Raw genomic sequence first — 20,641 nt, forward strand, 5'->3', positions numbered from 1 at the left:
TACGGCGTTAAAATTAGGTTGAATACCATGCCGGCATTGAGCTTCTAATAAACAGAGAACCCTAGGATTTTCTTATGGGTACCGGCTTAGAATTTAGGTTAGATTCCATGCCGGTAACTTGTTACAGCATGTGTTTGAATTTTACATTTGTGCCGGCAAAGGTGTTTTCGTATCCAGGAACTTCTTAGACATTACCGGCATGGTAAAGTTAGGAGTGAACCATGCCGGTTTGGATATTCCATGGAATATTCGGTGGTAGGTAAAAAGTTATCTGCGTGCCGGCATGGATGTTTTGGTTGAAGACCACGCCGGCAATTGTTTCAAAATGGGGGATATTTTTCGCTGGCATGGACGTAGTATGAATACCGTGTCGGTTCTGCTGGTGTCGACATGGTATTCATACTACGAGTAATGCCGGTACCAAGCTTTTTCAGAGAAAAAATGGCGGTTTCAAAAAAAAAAAAAAAATCAAATTTTCGACCTCTTGGCAGCATTACCTGTGTGTTGGGGATGTTTGTATGTTGAACTTGTTTACTTTCTTGGGTTGGTTCTTCAATAAACACTTCATGCTCACGAAAATCATATTCCAAGGGTGTTGGTTCATCATATAAGTCCAATTGTGAGTTGTTATCATTAACCGAAGATTGAAGATATGTTTCTTGTTGTAGTTGAGCTAAAGATTCAGCAGCTGCAATTCTCTCCTCACAATCTTCCATTTTCACAAAAAAGTTTCCACTCAAAAATATTTTTCCCTCCTTCTACCCTCACCTCATTTTACACAAATTCAAATAAAAATACACACTAATCTATCCCCCAAATACTTAAGATTTTACTAATTATTATTAACCATTAAACCTGATTAGTGAGGGCTAGATTAGGAATTAAAAAAAAATTACATAAGAGGTGACCTAGATTTGATATTTGGATCCAGTTTTTGTCATGCAGCTATATCCCCCAATCGCGCGTTCTTAAAAATCGGGAGGATAATTCAGTCTTTTCAACAAAAAAAGAAAGGGTAAATTAGTCCTTTTAAGGTGAAAAGGATAATCTAGTCAATTTACACCCCTATAGGACATCCCCTAACCAACTAGACGGACATTATTATCATTATCACACTTCCGCCCCTCTAATAAAACCCTCCGCCCCTATAACAGGAATGAGATAAAAGCCCAAACAAAGAGGTGAACACAGAAAGATACTGGATTCCTATCAATATTTAATTCCTCCCCAGTCAACACTTGCTACAGAATTACTGCAATGGTACTCTTTCATTTTCCTTTACAAAGAAGATATGATATGTTTAGAGACTGGGATGAAAAGTGATTTTCTTACATTGTTCCATGATCTTGCCATCCGTCCACCTCCATCTAGACAATAGGGATATTGAATCCTAAGCTAAAATAGCATAGTTTTAGTTATCAAGGACAAGGAATATGTCCACCATCCCATCAGATGACGTCAAAATCATCATCTACCAAATCTTTCAATTCTCCGAAGCCGTAGTTCTTCTAAAGAGAGGTTTCCACTGCGAGACCTATTTGACGATGACTGAGTAGAAAATGCTACGCTGTTACTGTTGTTATCTGTTCTTCCACTGCCACACATCTCGCAAACATTTAACCTGTCAAAATTATCGTAAGTGCAAGCTGGACATCTCCATGAACCACCGGTAACACTCCTCCCTGTCCGACTTCCACCACCACCAACCCGTCCTCTGCCAGAAATATGACGTCGACGTAATCTAAACAAATTACGGGCAAACTTAAGTGGCCAGCTCAATATACCCATGGCACCTCTTATAATTGTAGTAAGCGGATCTGGACCTTGATATGAACCTTTCAATCGAAGATAGAGAATCCCTGCGAGTATTCCACCAAGGTGACCCAAGAATGACACATTTGGCACAAACATCTGTATAAGGATCAGTTCCGCCCATGCTGCATGGCGTGCAGGTACCATGAGTCCATACACATTAGTGTAGTTATCTGATTGGGAATTGAGGACAACTTTCATTGCAAAGAGGACTCCTGAGAACCCCACCGAGTATTCATTCTTGAAAGCTTGTTCATAATCAAAAAATAGAAAAAGAGATTTCGCAAGAAGTAGCGTGGTTCCTTGGGACATTGCAAGTAGTGCAGCAACCATTGATGCAAACTCAATGCTCCCCATTGAAGTTTCCAACTGGATCCCCTTCCACAGGAGTGACATCATGTTGAAAACAAGGTGCGACTCACCCAAGTGGTAAAATGCTGACAAGAAAAAACGCTTAAGGTCCCTGTCCTGCTCAAAAAGAAATGTATATATATATATATAAGAACCAAAAGACATATTACACCAAATGCAATGAGAGCATAGAAGATTTAAGAGGCCAATACAGAATAAAAATTGCATGGATAATATGTAATAACTAATAAGAGTCACATCATTACTAGAGGACACATTCTAAAGCCCTAACCTTGACCTCTGTAGATGCCAAGTTTAGATCTTACAAACCTGAACTTGTTCCATATGAAGACCACAGACCTCCTAGACTACTTATAATCCAGGAAACCTACTCTGAAAGTCTATTAGCTGAAGAAGTGGACATGTCAAATGCCTTTTGGTTTGTTGCCTAGATATCATATTAAAGCAATAACTGTATTTTATTCAGGCTTACAGTAATTGAATGGCACATCAGGAAACCAAAGTTAGAACCCTAAGAACCTGCAATAGATCTTTCTTGACTAAGTCTGAGGGTCTTAACAAACTCAGGATAAACAAGAGAAGCCATGACATGATATAGCCAACAACGGTACCAAATAAATTCATAAATTTAAACGCTTATATACATTGGTGATTGGTAGTATGCATCCTGCAAATATTTCTTGCTTATTTGTTTTCTTGCTACACTAGATTGTCTTTCTCCCAACACATTGCAAGTATGTATTTCTAATTCACAATAATTGGATCATTGAAATGTATATTTAGGGTCTTCGTCCTAGTCTATATGACCTAATGGGCTTCGAAAATTTCAAAAAAGTATGGAACTTTTCGCTAGTAATACCAACTCTAGCATATTTGATCGTCAAGCAATCATACTGAAATAAAATTATTTCCCCCCCAAGATTTCTCTAAAATAACACACTTCAACACCCCACCAATCATTCACATACCCACACTAAAAGTGAGTGGACAACTCAACACCCCACCAAACGTTCACACACCCACACTAAAAGTGACTGGACATCAAATGCGAACTGTGCTGGCTATGGAATGATAATTTCTGATAGCAAAGGATACCAAGTTGCAGCTAATGCAAGAACGACTAGGACAACAGTAATAGAGCAAGCAGAAGCTCACGCTCTCTTAACTGCAGTAGAATGGTGCAACTTAAAGCTGGGGAAGGTGTATTTGATGTTGTCAATGGTTTTGCTGAAATAAAACGAGAGCAGTACCAGGGATTGCAAATATCTAGCTTCTATTTTTTGGGCAATCTATGTTTACTCATGTAACCAAAAATGGTACCAGTTTCCTCCATACTTCATAGCAGGAAAACTGAGTACCTATGCTTGTTGTGATATGTTTACCTGTCAATCAATGAAAAAGGATTTTGTTTTTGGCCAAATAATAAACACACAAACAAACAGGTAATGCCACTTATGCAATTGACCTAGATTGAACAGTATCTCTCAAGAAAACACTATTTCTCACAGGAAAACATACAAACAACTTTACGGGTTCCTTGAATTTGACACAAACAAACCCAATCTTCTCCAATTGTACCCCTAAAACTATAAAACCTCCAAATTTGACACCCAAAACCTAATTCCAGAATTGGGTTCTGAAAATTTACAAGAAATTAACAAAAGAAGCCAGGGAGAATGAATAAAAAGTACTTACCCTTATGATGAGGCGAGGATTGAACCAGACTTGATCAATAGATGGAAGAAGTGTATGAAGAATACCAGGTCTTAGGTAGATTAGAGTATTAGCTACTATTAATCCAGCAGTAACAGGAGGTTTAATTGGTAATCTGTAATATTCATTCACAGCATGAAGAGCTAACAATGGTATCATCCCTCTTGTTATACCTCTTCCACTTCCGACATTTCTATTCATTTTTCTTTCTCTTTTTATTTCTTTCTTCTTCTCTCTTTGATCTGGAAGCAGGAAAAAAGCAAACACTCTCAGATAAATTCTGGTTTCAATAACGAAGGAAGAAACAAGAAGCACTGGACAGTTCGAGTATCTTCTTCTTCTCTTTCAAAGGGGGTTTTATTGCAGATCAGAAACTTCAAGACGTAGACGTTTAAGTTAAACAAAGAACATAATAGGAGAAATTGACAATACTATCCTCCGAGCAAATGACGGCACCGCACAACCGATGAGCACTCGGTTAAGAACCCGGCCTTCCGTCGAATCAACAAATGATTAGTCGCGACACCATTTGCATGTCTTGTATCAGTTGAACCATGTTAAACCATCATTATTCTACGTTACAACAAGAGAAAACCGGACAGAAATCCCGAGAACTCTTTTTGAGCAAGTGATTTAATCTCAGATGAAAGTCATTCGCAAATTATGGACTCTAGCTTTTAACTTTTAACTTCTAATCTTTGATCTAATCGTGGGAATTCGCAAAACAAAAATTATGGAAGATTTAAAACGGGCGTGTTACAAATATCAATGATTTTTTATTAGCAATGTAGTCATCTTGTTAAGTCGAATTAAACATGTAGGTGTTCATTTTCAACAGTGTAGAAACGGACCAAACTAGTTCCACGGATGGTAAAGTGGCAAATCTGTCCTTGCATTACATTTCAATTATTTACAGGTGTATGGGCAGGTCAATGTTCCGTTCTCACCAAGGAAAGGATTCATTGTTGACCTTCTTCCTCCCCACGGCTTCTTTTTCTAATACTAGTAGTAGTTGATTATTTCCTTAACGGTCCGCATGTTAGTCATGAATCATGATACCTTGGGTTATATGAATTTTTTTTCCATTTCAGAAATCATCGAACATCTACTGAGCGTTTTTCTGGTTTCCCTTAGCCAGGAACTGAGAGGAAGAAGTATAAATGAAATTAGGGTTTTTACGTAACATAAATAAATAAATAATTGGAATTAGGGTAGGCAAGCAAAGTGACTTTTTTTCTAATAAAAGAAGAAAACCACCAAATGATTCATGGATATCAACCGTTTTGGAAATCGAAAACTATTGAAGAATTTTTTAAGATCATTATGAAACGACAGTCCGCTTTGACTTTGTCAAAATATTAAGGAGACCATAATACTTTATTTGACTACCCTTAATTATTTACCTATTTTATGTTAATAGAAAATGCAAGTATTAAAAACTACCTAAAATTGTTAAGAAGATTGTAAATATTTATGGAGTATAAACTCTTTAGGGAATTTAATTCTTGGAGCCAAATATATTGTTTTTTAAAAGGACTGAAGGATATATTTGTTTCCTTAATTGTACAAATTCCTTTAATATTTTAGATTAGGTCCCATAAATATGTATTTATGAGTATAAAAAATTAAAGGCTGTAATAGAGAGTTCATTGTAAAAATATGCTTATAAACAGAAGCTGGACACAATTTTGAAACTGGCGGAAAAGGAATAGAAGACGATCTTTTTGAAACAGAGAGAGTAATTTATTTATTTTTTTGTGAAGAAAATATTATTTTTTTTGTATTTATATGCTTAGAAATCGAAAACCATTGAAGAACTTATTAAGATCATTATACAATTGTTTTTTTTTTCTTTTCTTTTTTTTGAAGAGAATATATTTTCTTATTTAAATGCACCTCGTTAGAATTGAAGGATAATCTGATATATATTTATGTATATATATTTCATTACTAGACCACCAATAATTACATAAGATATTGGATATTGACGCAAGTCATGTGCAATTGATTTTGCAGTTCTAGACATCGGTACAAATTTTGTGTTTAAATAACTCTTTATACTACCACGAATAGAAAGGATTATTGCTATATGCTCCAGGTGATATCATTCATAACACCAGCGATAGCAAAGGGGTACAGTAGCAGCGTCTCCTTCTAGAATCACATTGGGCACCTGCTACACTATAACTAATTAACCAGTTAAATATCAAATATGAATGTTTTCCACTGTCATCATAAAGTGAGACTGCACTAAAAAAAATTGTACCACTTACCAAATGGTTTCCAGAAGAGTCAAGTATTGTTATACCGCAATCGAAAGTTGAATCAACATTTACCTTAATGTTAGAGCACTGCTCGGTCGAATTCGCAAGCGCTGTTATCTCAAGCTTGTTTGTCAAGTTTAGTTGATCAAAACCATATACTTGATTTCTAGTCTACTTATACATATGTCTCGGATTAGGATAGAAGTGCGTAGTTGAGCATTAGACTTCATGGCGTTCACCAATTGAAGAAGAAGATCTACTGAAGAGTTTGGAGGAACTTCATCAACAAAAGGTATGTGGAGACTAAAACTTATCTATTACTCAGAAGTTTTTTCTATTCTATCTTCTAAAGAGACTAAGTCGTATAACTATATAGACTTTGCATTATACACATTTGAAATTTCGAGCCGAGTTTATCTCGTCTATATATTTCTCGAAATACGTGTTGGAAGCTTCTTAGCTTTAGCTAAAGTTCATCATTTACTTGACGAGTTTAGTTGTAGACAATTTATTTGTTGGAAACTAAATATTAAGTCAAGATGATCATGTGAAATTACCTTAAACATCTTACATGATTTGTGTGAGACAATCATTTGATGTTAACTTGGGAAGTTTCGTATTGATCGATTAATCACTTGAAAATTACTTGAAGTTAGTGGTATGTGTAAGATTACCATTGTAGTCTTCTAAGGATGTTTCAATGATTAAATGAGAGTTTTAGAACTACTGCCAATGTCTGGTTATAACACAGTATGCGTACCTTGTATGCAAAATGTGAATACTAGTTCAGGCCCGGAGCTCTTGTTTGCGAACGGGTTTAACTGCCAAAGGTCTGGAACTGTGGTTGGCGAACGGATAAGACTAGGTAAGTGCGGAACTGTGGTTCGCGTATTCTGTTTGCAAACATAGTGGTCAGGTTCTAAAATCGGTAAGTATGATAATTCATACTCATGAACTCAGGTTCGTTTGCGAACTCAAGTCCCTGGAACTTGTTTTGCAAACCGTGGCATTATGTTCATGAATTGGTTCTTGTATAAGTACTTTGTACAATTACAAACCAAACCGAATATGTTTCAAATTGTTCATGGATATTTCTATGAGATAGTGAACATTTGAAAAACTCTCTTAAAGCACATTTAGATTCATTTGATTATCTATTATGATTGATTGATCATCATATTTGATCTAGAAGTGTTAGATGAATATGGGTAAATCATAAGTGTTCATATGGCTAACTTCGGTTAACTATTATTGATCCAACGGTTATACACATTTAGGTATGGTTCATCCATATCTGATTATAAGTATATTTCATTTGTGTGTATCAAGCTAATACCATCTAACTGTGGAGATTGATTGCTTATTTTCTAAGAAAACTTAGCTTGAATCTTAAATCAAGAGTTTATCTAACGGTGAATGTCAATTGCTTTGTTACGAAGCTATCTTAGCTTTGATTGTAAGCAACCCTGATTTGAAAGACTATATAAGGGAGAACTCTAACATCTGGGAAACTCAATCCCGACTAGGGATGCACATGGACGGGTATTAGCTAAAACCAACCTCGCACCCACAGACTACGGGTTTTTATTTTCATAACCAACCCCTCACCCAAAAACAACGGGCGAGTTTTGTTACTCACCCACTACGGGTTGGGCGGGTTTGGGTTTAAACCCGCATAAACCCGCTTTTTATTCAATAATCACGCACGCATATGTTTTAAAGTTTAAATAAACCACTTATTTAAGTTCTTGATAACTTAAAAAAACAAACCATAAACATAACTACTAGTGTACGGTTGAATCTACTAGTACCACTAGGGAAAGATGGTTATCTATCTTATCTACAATCTACTAGTACCACTGGGGTTTTGATAACGGACGGCTAGGGTTAGTTTTATCAATGGTGTATATTTAGCGGGTTTTTCGGGCGGGTTTGGGAGGGTATTATCTAAAACCAACCTCACACCCATAGACAACGGGTTTTTATTTTCATAACCAACCCCGCACCCACAACGGGCGGATTCAGATTAAAAAGACACGGGTTTAGCGGGTACGTGCGGGTTTGGGTATGATGGGTGGGTCTTGTGCAACCCAAATCCCGACATTCTCGTGTGTCCTAGTTGCAAACTAGAGTCGATTCTCAATTCCATTATTAGGTTAACGACTTGAAGACTTTATTTGGGATTCGTGAAGCCAGATCCAACTATTTTCTCTGTAGTTACGTATTCTGATCTTACTTTTTCTATCGTATTGAGTTTAATCTTCTCTAAGATTTTCTCGAGATTTATCTCCGATAGGTAAGATATAAAAAGTAATCACAACAGTTCTTCTTTTCAGACTCTTATGATTCCGCAATAACTTCTTCTGCTAATCAATTAGGTTATATGAGGTGACTAATATTTCTAGGTTGCTCTTCGGGAGTATAAGACCGGATTATTAGTTGAGTTCCCTGTACACCTTGATCTTTATCTTAAGACGAAAACAACAACTAGAATAGACTTATCTGTAGGAGACAGATTTGTTTATAAGTCTTCGACTTTGGGTCGTAGCAAATCTTAGTTGTGGGTGAGATCATCTAAGGGAATCAAGTGCGCAGAGTCCTGCTGGGATTCAAGAGGCGTAAGGAACGCGACTGTACCTTAATCGGTGTGAGACTTGGTTATGGCTCAACTACATTCCAGTCTGAAGTTAACTTGTAGTAGGCTAGAGTCTGTAGCGGCTTAATACAATGTGGTATTCAAATTTGAACTAGGTCCCGGGGTTTTTCTGCATTTGCGGTTTCCTCATTAACAAAATTTCTGGTGTATGTGTTATTTCTTTTCCGCATTATATTTGTGTTAGAGCATTGCTCGGTCGAACTCGCATGCGTTGCTATCTCAAGCATGTTTGTCAATGTTAGTAATCAAAACTATATGTCTTGATTTCTAGTTTACTTGTGACTAAGTCTCGGTCTAGGATAGTTAGGAATAGTTGAGCTCCAAACTCCATGGCGATTATCTTACGAAGACGAAGAACTACTCAAGGAACCAGTGGAACTTCATCCGACCAACAGGTATGTGGAGACTTGAACTCATCTGTCACTCAAAAGTCTATCTACTCTATCTCCTACTCTTGAGACAAAAGTCGTATAAGTATGATAGTTTTCATACATACACATTTTCTATTTCAAGCCGAGTTTACTCGCCTATCTTTTTCTCGAAATATGTGTTGGTAAGATTTTGCTTTAACCATCTTCATCTTTACCCGTGACGAAAGTCATGATGACGTTTCAATCTTGAAAATAGCTTTGATGACGATAGTCGATTCTTTACGTCTAACGACTATTATAACATTACAGAAAAATGTTTCAATGATTGAAATGTAGAGTTGAGATTACGTAACGAACTATGGATATAAGCATATATAGTGTGTTCGCACATTAGTGTATAAATCCATGTGTCGGAAACCAAGTGCGTAAATATGTGTGCATGTGGTATTGGTGAAGGAGACAGGTTGGGTACGCGTACTCGTACGCGTACTGGCGGAACTTTTCCTCCCGAAAAATTCTGCTGAGTTTGGAGTTTACGAACTCATAAACCAGTCACCTTAGGTATGCGTACCCGTACGCGTACTGGCGAAACTTTTCTACCCAAAAAGTTCTGTTGAGTTTGGAAACCAAAACTAACTCAAATCCGGTAGCTAAGGTACGCATACCCGTACGTGTACCCAAGCTGGTTATATTTCTCAAATCGCTAGTTTCATGAACTTAAACAATAAATCAATAAGGAATGCAATCTTTGCAAACCGTGGCTATATTGTTCATGAATTGATTCAAGTGAATCAAACCGATTTTGTTTCAATTGTGTCTATGTATAAAGATCTAAGCAATTGAACAACTCTTGAACTAGTTCTTATGAGTCATTTGAACTAGTTATGAGAAAGATGAATACGGTTAATATGAAAGTGCTCATATGGCTAACCATTGGTTAACTATTTGTGTGTAGATGGGGAAAAACAATTTGCTGGTTTTTAAGGAATTGAGGAGACGACCGTACGGAGGAGACTCCTCGAACCGAGCGAAATGTTAAACCTCACACAGATGCACCGCTGCAAAGGGGGTGCTTTAGATTCGAGAGATCAATCTGTAGTACTCCGGCCTAAATCAAGACAATGACCGTTCCAGAGTAAATTCGGTCACAAGAGAGGATGGGTTGATCTGTAGGAGGGAAGCTGAGAAATGTGTGGAATCAATGGTAATCAAAGATTTTGGGTGTGTAAATTCCGAATACGATAAGCTCTGAGTGATTGAAATTGCTCAATTGAGAGTAGTTGCTCAATTGATGAGTTGATGATCTCGTGTTGTCGATGAGACGTGAGATTGATGATACTGATGATGATTCAATCATGATTCAGAGACTTATTTATATTGCTGGAATTGTAGACACCATGATTCCATGAAATGTGACAGTTGATGGAATCAAGGAGTGGGGAAGTGGAGATCGTGTTTGAAACCAGTAGCTCAACATGTGGAGACTTGGTCGATTTTCCACCCACTACCTCGTGAATTCCTTCAAATGATTTCACGACTTGCTCACATTCCATCGTGTGTTTGAACACACGTGTCGTAGACCGCCATACCAAAACCCTAAGTGATATCCCCCCAAGTGACACGATTGACGTCTCGTGGTTTGTTAGTCAATTGATGACTTCGTGGTTTGATGGGACGATGAGTCCATGTAGTCGTTAAGTTGAACATGATGTTCTGAAACTCGTGAATTGAATATGTCATGAGACAGAGGTATAGTTCTTACGATGAAGTGAGCAAGTATTGCTCATTCTGTGGATCGTTGAATATTTATTGTTGAACCAATATTCCTTGGTTCGAACAAATATTTATCATCTGAGCAAGTGTTTCTCATGTGATGAATTGTTGAATATTTGATCGTCTGAGCATGTGTTACTCGTCTGATGGATTATTAGCAGCGTACCAAATATATTAATTAGAATACTGGTCAGTGAACCGAGCATAATTAATAAAATTAATGACCATGAGGTCGTCATAAAATTATTAAGGTTAGAATCTGGAATGACGATCCTTGGATTCAGAAACCCTAATTTGATCAGTTGATGATCAATTCATGGTTCGTCAGAATTTCAACCATGGGACGAAGGAGGGAGCGATTACATGGGACCGTGGATCAACCATGTAGTGTCCATATGCTCTCGTGAGCAAATACGAAGAACTCCTGAAGAGTTGACGATTTGTTGGTGAAAGAATGATTAAATTGCTGGTTTAATCATTTATTCGAAAATGCTCGTCTGAGCCTTAGGTGAGAAAACCTAATTAATTATGACGAGGCGAGGGACCGACCATGGAGTCATGAAACCGGCCCTGGGTTTTCCCGTGACCGCTTGACGATCACTTCATGAAAATCCAAAGTGTTTGGGAGAGTTTTGGACCTAATACGAGCAATTGTGCAAATTAGGTCAAAACTGTGAAAATTGATGGGACCGGATTCCGTGAGCCAAAGAGCCAATATTGGTCGGTCAAGATAGCGTGCTCGTGTCCCCAAGGCGTCCGCGTCTCAGTCCTGAGAATTTTTATATTTTCTGGCGTGTAATTGAGCATCCATTCGAGAAAATATGCCAAAATTAGGGTTTCGACGAAACTGAGGAAAACACCATGAGATGATGAAAAATAATTATAAAATAAGGAATGAGGCGGCGTGGGACCGCCGTGGTCAAGGCATGGTCGTCCGGCTGCGACCACGGTCTCGTGGTGCTTTTTCCTTAATTTTATAATATTTTGATGATTTTATGAAAAATTCATGAATTTTGAGAAATTTGATGAATTTTGGGAGTTTCCATGAATCGAAGGAGTTTTCATGAGTTCAAGGAAGCAAAAAATATTAAAATAATAAAACAAGGGCGTGTGGGACCATGGAAGGCATGGCCGGCTGGCTAGGGCCCGGTCCCACGAGTTTCCCTAATTTTATAATGATTTTATGAAAAATTCATGAATTTTGATAAATTTGATGAATTTAAGGAGTTTCCATGAATTGAAGGAGTTTTCTTGAGTTCAAGGAAGCAAAAAATATTAAAATAATAAAAAACAAGGGCGTGTGGGACCGTGGAAGGCATGGCCGGCCGGCTAGGGCCCGGTCCCACGAGTTTTCCTAATTTTTTTTAATATTTTAGGTATTTTGATGATTTGAGGGAATTTTTCCTAATTTGAGAGAAATACCATGAAATCAAGGAATTTGATGAATTCAAGGAAAACTAATAATAAAATAATAAAACAAAGCGGCGAGTGGGACCGGCTAGGGCATGGCCGGCCGGCCAAGGTTCGGTCCCACAAGTTTTCATAATTTATTTTATTATTATTTGATGATTTGTGCAAAAATACCATGAAATCAAGGAGTTTTTTCATGAAATTAGAGAAATAATAATAATAATAATAAAATAATAAAGAACCGTGGGTGTGGGGCCGGTTGGGACCAAGGTATGGCCGGTTGGCCAATGGTCACGCCCCACACTCCTTTCCTTAATTTTATATTATTTTTTATGGATTTATGGAAGTACCATGAAACCGAGGAGTTTCCTCGAGACGAAGGAAATTTTATAAAATGAGAGAATTTTCATCAAATCATGGAAAATAATAAAAATGCATTAAAAATATAAAACTGGCATGGGATTGACCACGACACGGTCGGTCGGTCGTGCGTCCGTGCTCCCAGCACCTTGGTCAATATTTTTAATTATTTATTATTTTCTTCTCTATTTTGCATAGGTTCATCGTTTCGTTGTATTTTTGAAATACTCGTTCGTGCGGTGACTGTTAGTGTATCATCGTTGAATACACCTTCACCATTTGAATCGGGGCTTACTTAGAGTTAGCTCAGACGCCCGGTTGTTGATTATTTATTACTAATTGTGGAATTCAGTGGAGAATAATTCACAAAACTGAGTAATAAGATGTTTATTATTAATTCATAGGATCAGCGGAGGATTCGACTACGAATTCGGAATAATAAAGTGAGCATTACCATTCCATGGGATCGTAGATTCGACCATAGAATCAGAGTAATTAAGGTTTATCTATTACCATTTATGAGACCAGTTATGGATTCGATCATGAAATTGGAGTAATGAGATAATATAGTTATTGTTATTCAATGAGATCAAGTTGTGGATTCGATCATAGAATCAGAACAATTGTTATTGTCATTCCATGGGACCAGTCGTGGATTCGACCATGGAATAGGAGCGATTGTAATTAGGAATAATTAACTTTGTGGCTCTATACTAGCAGAGCAAGCTGTCTAGGAGCATTAATTATCCTGATACGAGCTTGCCGGTAAGTCATATCCTTTATATAGTCAGTGTAAACTTGTTGTTTGTTCCTGAAGAAGTTATCGCTCTATACTAGCAAAGCAAGCTGTCTAGGAGACGTCCATCTCGTGATGCTATATAGAAATAATCACTGAAAGTATTCAGTATTCATGAGATATGCCGTTGTCCAGTCGTGAGACTACATATCTACATGTACTCTGAGAGAAAGTACTCTCCGTTGAGAATTCGATGAGAGACCCATGTCTCGATACTCATGTCTGATTGCTGAATCAGGGCTTCGTATAATTATGAGTTTACGAATTTAGCCTTTGTCGAAAATCCACCATCTACATTGTGAACCAACTAATTGTACATGTTTAGGTACGGTTACTCAAACCTAAATGAATACATTTCATATGTGTGTGTGGAAAGCTAAGTTTCGATCTATCGGTTGAAAGATATTAGCTTGGATAAATCAGGTTTTTCATCTAACAGTGAATATTGAATGTTTTGTTACCAAGGTAACTTGGATTGCAAACCCTGATTTGAAAACTATATAAGGGAGACGTCTAGAAACTGGAAAAACTAATCCCCACACCTCCTGTGTGATACTAGTTGGTTTTTCTAGAGTCGATTCTCCTTTAACCGTAGGTTTCTTCTCGAGACCCTGTCGGTTAACGACTTAAAGACTTCATTAGGATTGTGAAGCCAGACGAAACTACTTCTCTTGTAGTTGAGCGATCTGATTTTGCCATTTTATGTCGTACGAGTTCAATTGTAAGATTGGCTTGAGATTATATCTCCGATAGGGAAAGATAAAAATAAATCACAAACATCATCGTCTCATCGTTTGTGATTCTGCAATATCTAGTTTCGCTACCATACGATTTAGATTATTGTGAGGTGATTGATAATACTAGGCTGTTCTTCGGGAATATAAGTCCGGTTTATCAATTGGTTCATGTTCACCTTGATTTTATCAAAAGACGAAATAAAACTTGTAGGTTTATCTGTGGGAGACGTATTTATCTATTATCGTAGACTTTTCTGTGTGATACAGATTTGTTTATTAAAGTCTTCGACTTTGGGTCGTAGCAACTCTTAGTTGTGGGTGAGATCAGCTAAGGGAATCAAGTGCATAGTATCCTGCTGGGATCAAAGACGTAAGGAGCACAACTGTACCTTGAATCAGTGTGATACTGATTAGGGTTCAACTACAGTCCAGACCAAAGTTAGTTTGTAGTAGGCTAGTGTCTGTAGCGGCTTAATACAGTGTGGTGTTCAATATGGACTAGGTCCCGGGGGTTTTCTGCATTTGCGGTTTCCTCGTTAACAAAATTTCTGGTGTCTGTGTTATTTCTATTCCGCATTATATTTTGTTGTATAATGGAAATAATACAGGTTGTGCGTTGTATCGATCAATAGTGAAATCCAACCTTTGGTTGTTGATTGGATATTGATTGATCCTTGGATATTGTTCTTTGGTACCGTCCAAGTTTATTCCTTGTATTTGATAAAGACTCGCAGATTTCTATTTGCTTGAGTAAAGATCGAATCAAGAGAAGAGATATTAACTCCTCGATATACTTTCACCTAGATTGAGTCTGACTGTCTAGTTGATTATCTAGAAAGTATGTTGGAGTTATTCCATACAGATTGCTAATCGAAATATTGGGTGTGGTTGTTAGACCCCCGCTTTTTTAATTGGTATCAGAGCAGGCAAACACGTTCGAGACCTTACAAGTCTGTGTTTGTAGCGATCTTACTCTATGGACAGAGGTGCTATCTATATTAACGTACCACTAGTCTTCGATGACTCTAATTACTTATGGTGGAAAATTGCTATGCGAGCTTTTCTTCAAGCGCGTGATTTTCAATCATGGGTATATGTTTTTAATGGCTATGATTCTCCCATTGTTGCAGTAGGTAACGTTAATGTTCCAAAAAATATTGGCGAATACGATGTTGCTGAGATACTTGCTGCAAAGCAAAACTCCGACGGTTTGAATGCCATCATACATGCCATTACCCCAAATCTTCAGCACCATGTGCCAAATTGCACTAGGTCTAAAGATGCGTGGGATATCTTAGAAACCGTATTCGAAGGAAATACCAGTGAAAAGGAAGCTACGCTTTAAAACCTTAATTCCGATTGGGAAAACCTTCGTATGGCAGATGAAGATTCATTTGATGAGTTTAATCACAAAGTTTCTGAAATTGTTAATGCATCTTTTGCATTGGGTAAGACTATTCCTAAAAAGGACATTGTGATGAAAATTCTCAGGTCGCTACCATCTAGATACGACTCTAAGAAGCATGCCATCATTGTGGGAAATAACCTTGATACACTTTCCAGAAACACTCTGATAGGAAAGTTAAAAATTCTTGATCTTGACACAGGCAGAACGTCCGCGCTCAATGCTGTGACCAAAACAAGTGTATCCTCTCACTTGTCTTGGGCAGATGAATGTTGCCCCAATCATGTTGATCTTGATAAATCACTGATAATCATAAAGGTCAAGGATTTGATAAAGAGGAAGAATAAATGTGATGAATATCCATCTTCAGTTAATGTTTCATATGATTCAATAGAAGACAAAACTACTCTGGTTGTCTCGGATAAGTCTACTACAGATTCTCTCTCCACCTCAACTTCTGATTCAGAACTTGAGAATGACACAGAGCTTCTTGATCTCTTGAATAAAGAAATCCTTCAGGAGAACCTTAACTTAAAGTCCTCCTTGAAGAGAGTTCAATCATCACTTTAGGAGAAAAATACTGAGATAGAACGTCTTAATGATAAGTTCGTCAGAACCATGTCTCTAAAGGAAGAAAAGATTAAAACTCTCAAGTATGACCTGCAAAGGTTATCTGGAAGTTCTGACAAAATTGCAGCAATGTTATTTGTTCAGAGATCCTTTGGAAACACTAATGGTTTAGGGTTCAAAAGCAAAACTCAAAGCTCAAAGTTGTCCATTCCAACTAATCAAGGAACAACGATTGTTGATTGTTGTGTTAAACATGAAAAATCACATAGAGACGAAAAATCCTCATTGATTTGTTGTTTTTGTGGACATTCGAAGCATGATCAGGACTCTTGTTGGAGATTCATAAGGAGCAATAAGAGAATCACCAAATTTCAAGAGAACATGCATAATTGTTGATGGTGGATTTTAGTTCAGGGCTAAAATTATAAAACCAAATTTAATGCGCTGACATCCTGCAAAGGGTAAAGCCGTTTGATAAGTGCAGAAAACCTCTTCACTTTATTTATTCGAAGCGATTCAATAAATACACAAAATTCACCCAGAATGGTGCGTGCAACACAATCCCAAATATTCCATGAATTTTATTAGAATTATTAATTAATGCATAATTTTCCTAGTATTTCCCATGCTATGTTCTCAGCCGAACTCTCTTTATTGACATGACATGACGACTGAGTGTTCACTCTCAGCAGAGTAGCATGAATCTCCGTGCCAATATTGAGACATGCCTGAAATACCCACACAGGCTGCATCACTATCTGACAAAGAGAATTTCGAATCGACGCGCTTTGATTAAATACAGCTCGATCGAACGTATTTAATTCCCTTAAGGAAAATCTGGATTGTCCATATCAGTCTCAGAAACAATCGTGGCCACGCAAGTTGGACGCACAATTTAACAAGCCTAGCCAAACCCTGGCAAAAATAGGAAATTGTTGTGATGACCACCGACGGGCCTTTTTATGCCCTAGATGGTCGAACAATCACCATACTCCCCCAACACCATCAAACGCCAACCCAAAGTTGAGTGATCGCACTGTTTTGGGAGAAGCTCAACGAGCATAGACTGTTCAGGGCAGTCTTAAAACCATCACAACCGTCCAACTTCGCCAGCCTGGTTGGACGGATTAGATCATCCCATGAATGATCAGGGAAGTGTTAACGCACACGTTGGCGGGTCAACTTATCCTTCACCCGATCGGTTTTCTCACGGCGAGGCCATGGAGCAATGAAACGATTGCTCAAAACATGGCAAGCGTGATGCTTCTAAGGGTCGCGGAATTCCACTAGTGTCTTAAATTGATCACAACCATCCAACTTAGCAAGCCTATTTGGATGGCTTAGATCGCATTTAGGACCATCAGAAAGGTGCACGCAAGTTCACCGTCGACCCAACATGGGCCCCACGTGATCGATCTCCCCAAAGGAGGTCATGGCTTGCCAAAACGTTTGGCCAAAGTCACGTGTACGTGACTGATTCAAAACCCTAATTAGGGTTTGCGGCAATGCACATCTGACGTAGTTCGCCATCCATCTTCGCCATCCTAAACGGAGGGTGTAGATATAGACTCGGGGGATCCCAAGGGTGTCAATGTGATCACCATGGGACCACCTTTGCGTATGAAAGACCGGCCTATGCAGACTAGGGCCCAGCGCCTCGAAACGCACGCCCAAAAGGTGGCATGCCACACGACTTTTAAACCTTTGCGGCAATGTATTTATATCGCAAATCGATCACGACCACTCATCTTTTCCAGTCAAATTTAGTGGCCTAGATCGAATCTTTGTGTGACCGAGAGGTATAGGCATGCACGCCGGCGGACCGTCTCCACGCATGCCTAGTCGGTCCCACCAAAATTAGAGCCCATGCTTAGATCCGGTCAAGCCAAAGAGGGAATGTTGTGCACATATAAATCCATCAACAACAGTAAATATGTGTCGTAATTCATCTCGTACGTCCAACTTTGTCAGCTTGGTCGGACGGCTTGGATTAAAAATTAGGCGATCAATGAAGCGCCTCAATGATCACCGTCCGCCACTCTGTCACAGGGAGTGATCGACCAAATGGTGGCCTGCTCATGCGGCTTCCAGACGATCACTCGAAGATGGTTGGACGTGCTGCCATTTTAAGACACTTAATCCGCGACTTATTCAATCAAGCTTTAAAACAGCGATGCTTTATGCATATCGATTGTCTTGAGATGCTTGCTTTAAATCGATGCATTACATGCATCGAGCATACACGATATTTCATGAATATCAATTCCATAAATAACTCAGTTATTTAACTTAATAGCGTCGTATGCTATTTCCTGCGGTGGGTCCCATGACCTGACCCACTCATTTGAGACATCAAACATGTCACAAACTGGGGGATACTTACTAGGGTATTGGTCTGGCGGTTTACAGCGTGCGGCGTGCAACGCGCCCATTACGAGAACGTGTTAGGAGGCATGAACGGTTAACGATTATGAGGGAAGTGGGCAAAGGCGTGATCGTGTGACAATCACTTACACGACCCATTACTCCATCACTCAACTTCCTCCACTTCCTACGAGGTGAGGATTGCGCTCAAATGACTTGTATAAATAGGTTCTTTCGACCTATCTTCAAACAACACAGAAAAACCAAGTGTTGTCACAGTATCCAGAAAACACCCAGAACTGATAGCTTTCATTGTGCAAGCCAGTTCATCATTCTGATACAAGTCATAAACAGCCAACACCTTCACAATCTCAACACCTTCTTCACTTCCCTCCCTAAGATCAACCCCATTCACTTTGTGACCGAAGCAAGTCTGGAACGACCATTTCTTGGTTTAGGCCAGAACTATATAGATTGATCTCTCGAATCAAAAGCACTCCCGTGCAGTGCATTTGTTTAGGGTTTAGATTCGTTTCTCGTCCACACACCCAAATTTACCAAAAACCAGTAGAAACAGTTTTCACCCATAAACAATTGGCGACCACAGTGGGAGATTAATCTCTCGGTTGTGAAGTCAATTTCTTCAATACCCAATCCCATTTGGCTGATTTCAAAATGGTTGGTCTTAGGACTTCCCCAACAATTTCAAATCCCGGTCGAAGCTCCTCCAATGAAGATACCCCTCTTCCCAACAGTGTATCCGATGGTGTAACCGGAAGAATACCAACATTGATCGAGTTAGCATGGGTGCAGGAGATTCACACGAAGAACATGGACCTGATCAAAGAAACAATAAACGACATACTCGATATCCTCGTCAAGATGACATCAGATATGAGCGGTTCTCCTGTCACGGAGATTTCTACACTGGGGACTGATCCTCTCCCCGATCCTCCTCATGTCAATAGTTTCACTATGAACCAGAGGCCGGTGGATCAGGAAGCGGCTTCTCTAGTGGAAAGTTTATATGAACTTTTATACCTCTCGAAGAATCAGCGGGCGGAGACGTTTCCTGCAATCAACCAGATAGCTTTGGACGTGCATTTGACTCCTTTGCGCCCAGAAGCCTCAAAAACACCAGAGATGTCTGTGAATAATGTTACATTTACAGAAGAATACATGATGGCGGAAGAAGGTCACAACCGGGCGCTACACGTTGCACGCATCAAGGATTCAGAGTTCAGGAGGGCCCTCATCGACACGGGAGCGTCTTCGAATGTGATTACTCTCAAGACACTTGGGACGACCAAGGTTCTCCCAAGCAAGATCGTGCGACAGCCTACCACGATGACAGATTTTGAAGAAAACCAAACCAACACATACAGGTATGTCAATCTGAATTTATTTGTAGGGTTCGTCCAATCAAAAGTGAAATTCGAAGTCATAGAAAAGGAGCCGGACTACCATATGATACTGGGGAGACCATGGATTCATGACAATAGGATCGTCCCCTCGACGTATCACCAATGCCTGAAGACTATGCTGAATAAAGAAGTCGTTTGTATTCCTGCATCATTGTCTCCTTACGCACCAATATGTGGAATGGAATTGTTTGAACCAAGAGAAGCTCCACGCGAAAAATCAGACAAGGTTCATTGCCTCCCACTCCCCACGTGGGCGTCAATCCAGGAGGAGGACCGACTTGCATCATTGAAGGCTAAGCCCCATGATGCATCTTTACTGACATGGCGTTCCAATGCTTTTTCATCATGTGAATCCGCGGTCCGCGCTCACACTAAGAGGGAACGGAATTTTGTGGCAAGCCGTGACCAGAAATGGAAAACCGTGTATCGACGCCGCTGTTAGCAATTAGCATGGGAGACTGTTACCCAGTCTCTCCGCCCAACGGAATGCTACAACAACGACGAGCCACGAGAAGAAGTGTTAGATGCTCCACGACAGATTCAAGATGACACCAACTCCACAACTGATGAGCTTGAAATCGTTAACACCGGGAATGAGGAATCTCCTAGGCCTA

The 20,641-nt window shown here is 39.0% G+C and overlaps 1 protein-coding gene across 1 annotated transcript; it reads right to left on the reverse strand.

Annotated features, from left to right (window-relative positions):
• Positions 1 to 1,009: 1,009 nt before the first annotated feature.
• Positions 1,010 to 4,277, reverse strand: LOC113333336 (rhomboid-like protein 14, mitochondrial). The gene is made up of 2 exons (XM_026579843.1): positions 3,880 to 4,277; positions 1,010 to 2,280 (listed from the first exon to the last, which is right to left on the reverse strand). The coding sequence occupies exons 1-2, from the start codon at positions 4,096 to 4,098 to the stop codon at positions 1,468 to 1,470; spliced, it is 1,032 nt and encodes a 343-aa protein (XP_026435628.1). The 5' UTR covers positions 4,099 to 4,277; the 3' UTR covers positions 1,010 to 1,467.
• Between the last annotated feature and the right edge of the window lie 16,364 nt (positions 4,278 to 20,641).

This window comes from Papaver somniferum, unplaced genomic scaffold, assembly GCF_003573695.1.
Source record: "Papaver somniferum cultivar HN1 unplaced genomic scaffold, ASM357369v1 unplaced-scaffold_132, whole genome shotgun sequence".
NCBI classification, from domain to species: domain Eukaryota; kingdom Viridiplantae; phylum Streptophyta; class Magnoliopsida; order Ranunculales; family Papaveraceae; genus Papaver; species Papaver somniferum.

What these genes read in the sequence shown, in the direction of transcription:
- LOC113333336 (XM_026579843.1), bottom strand. Translation starts at nt 4,098, where the DNA reads ATGAATAGAAATGTCGGAAGTGGAAGAGGTATAACAAGAGGGATGATA. An exon ending in ATCCTCGCCTCATCATAAGG is followed by an intron (nt 2,281 to 3,879) that starts GTAAGTACTTTT and finishes CTTTTTGAGCAG; the next exon opens with GACAGGGACCTTAAGCGTTT.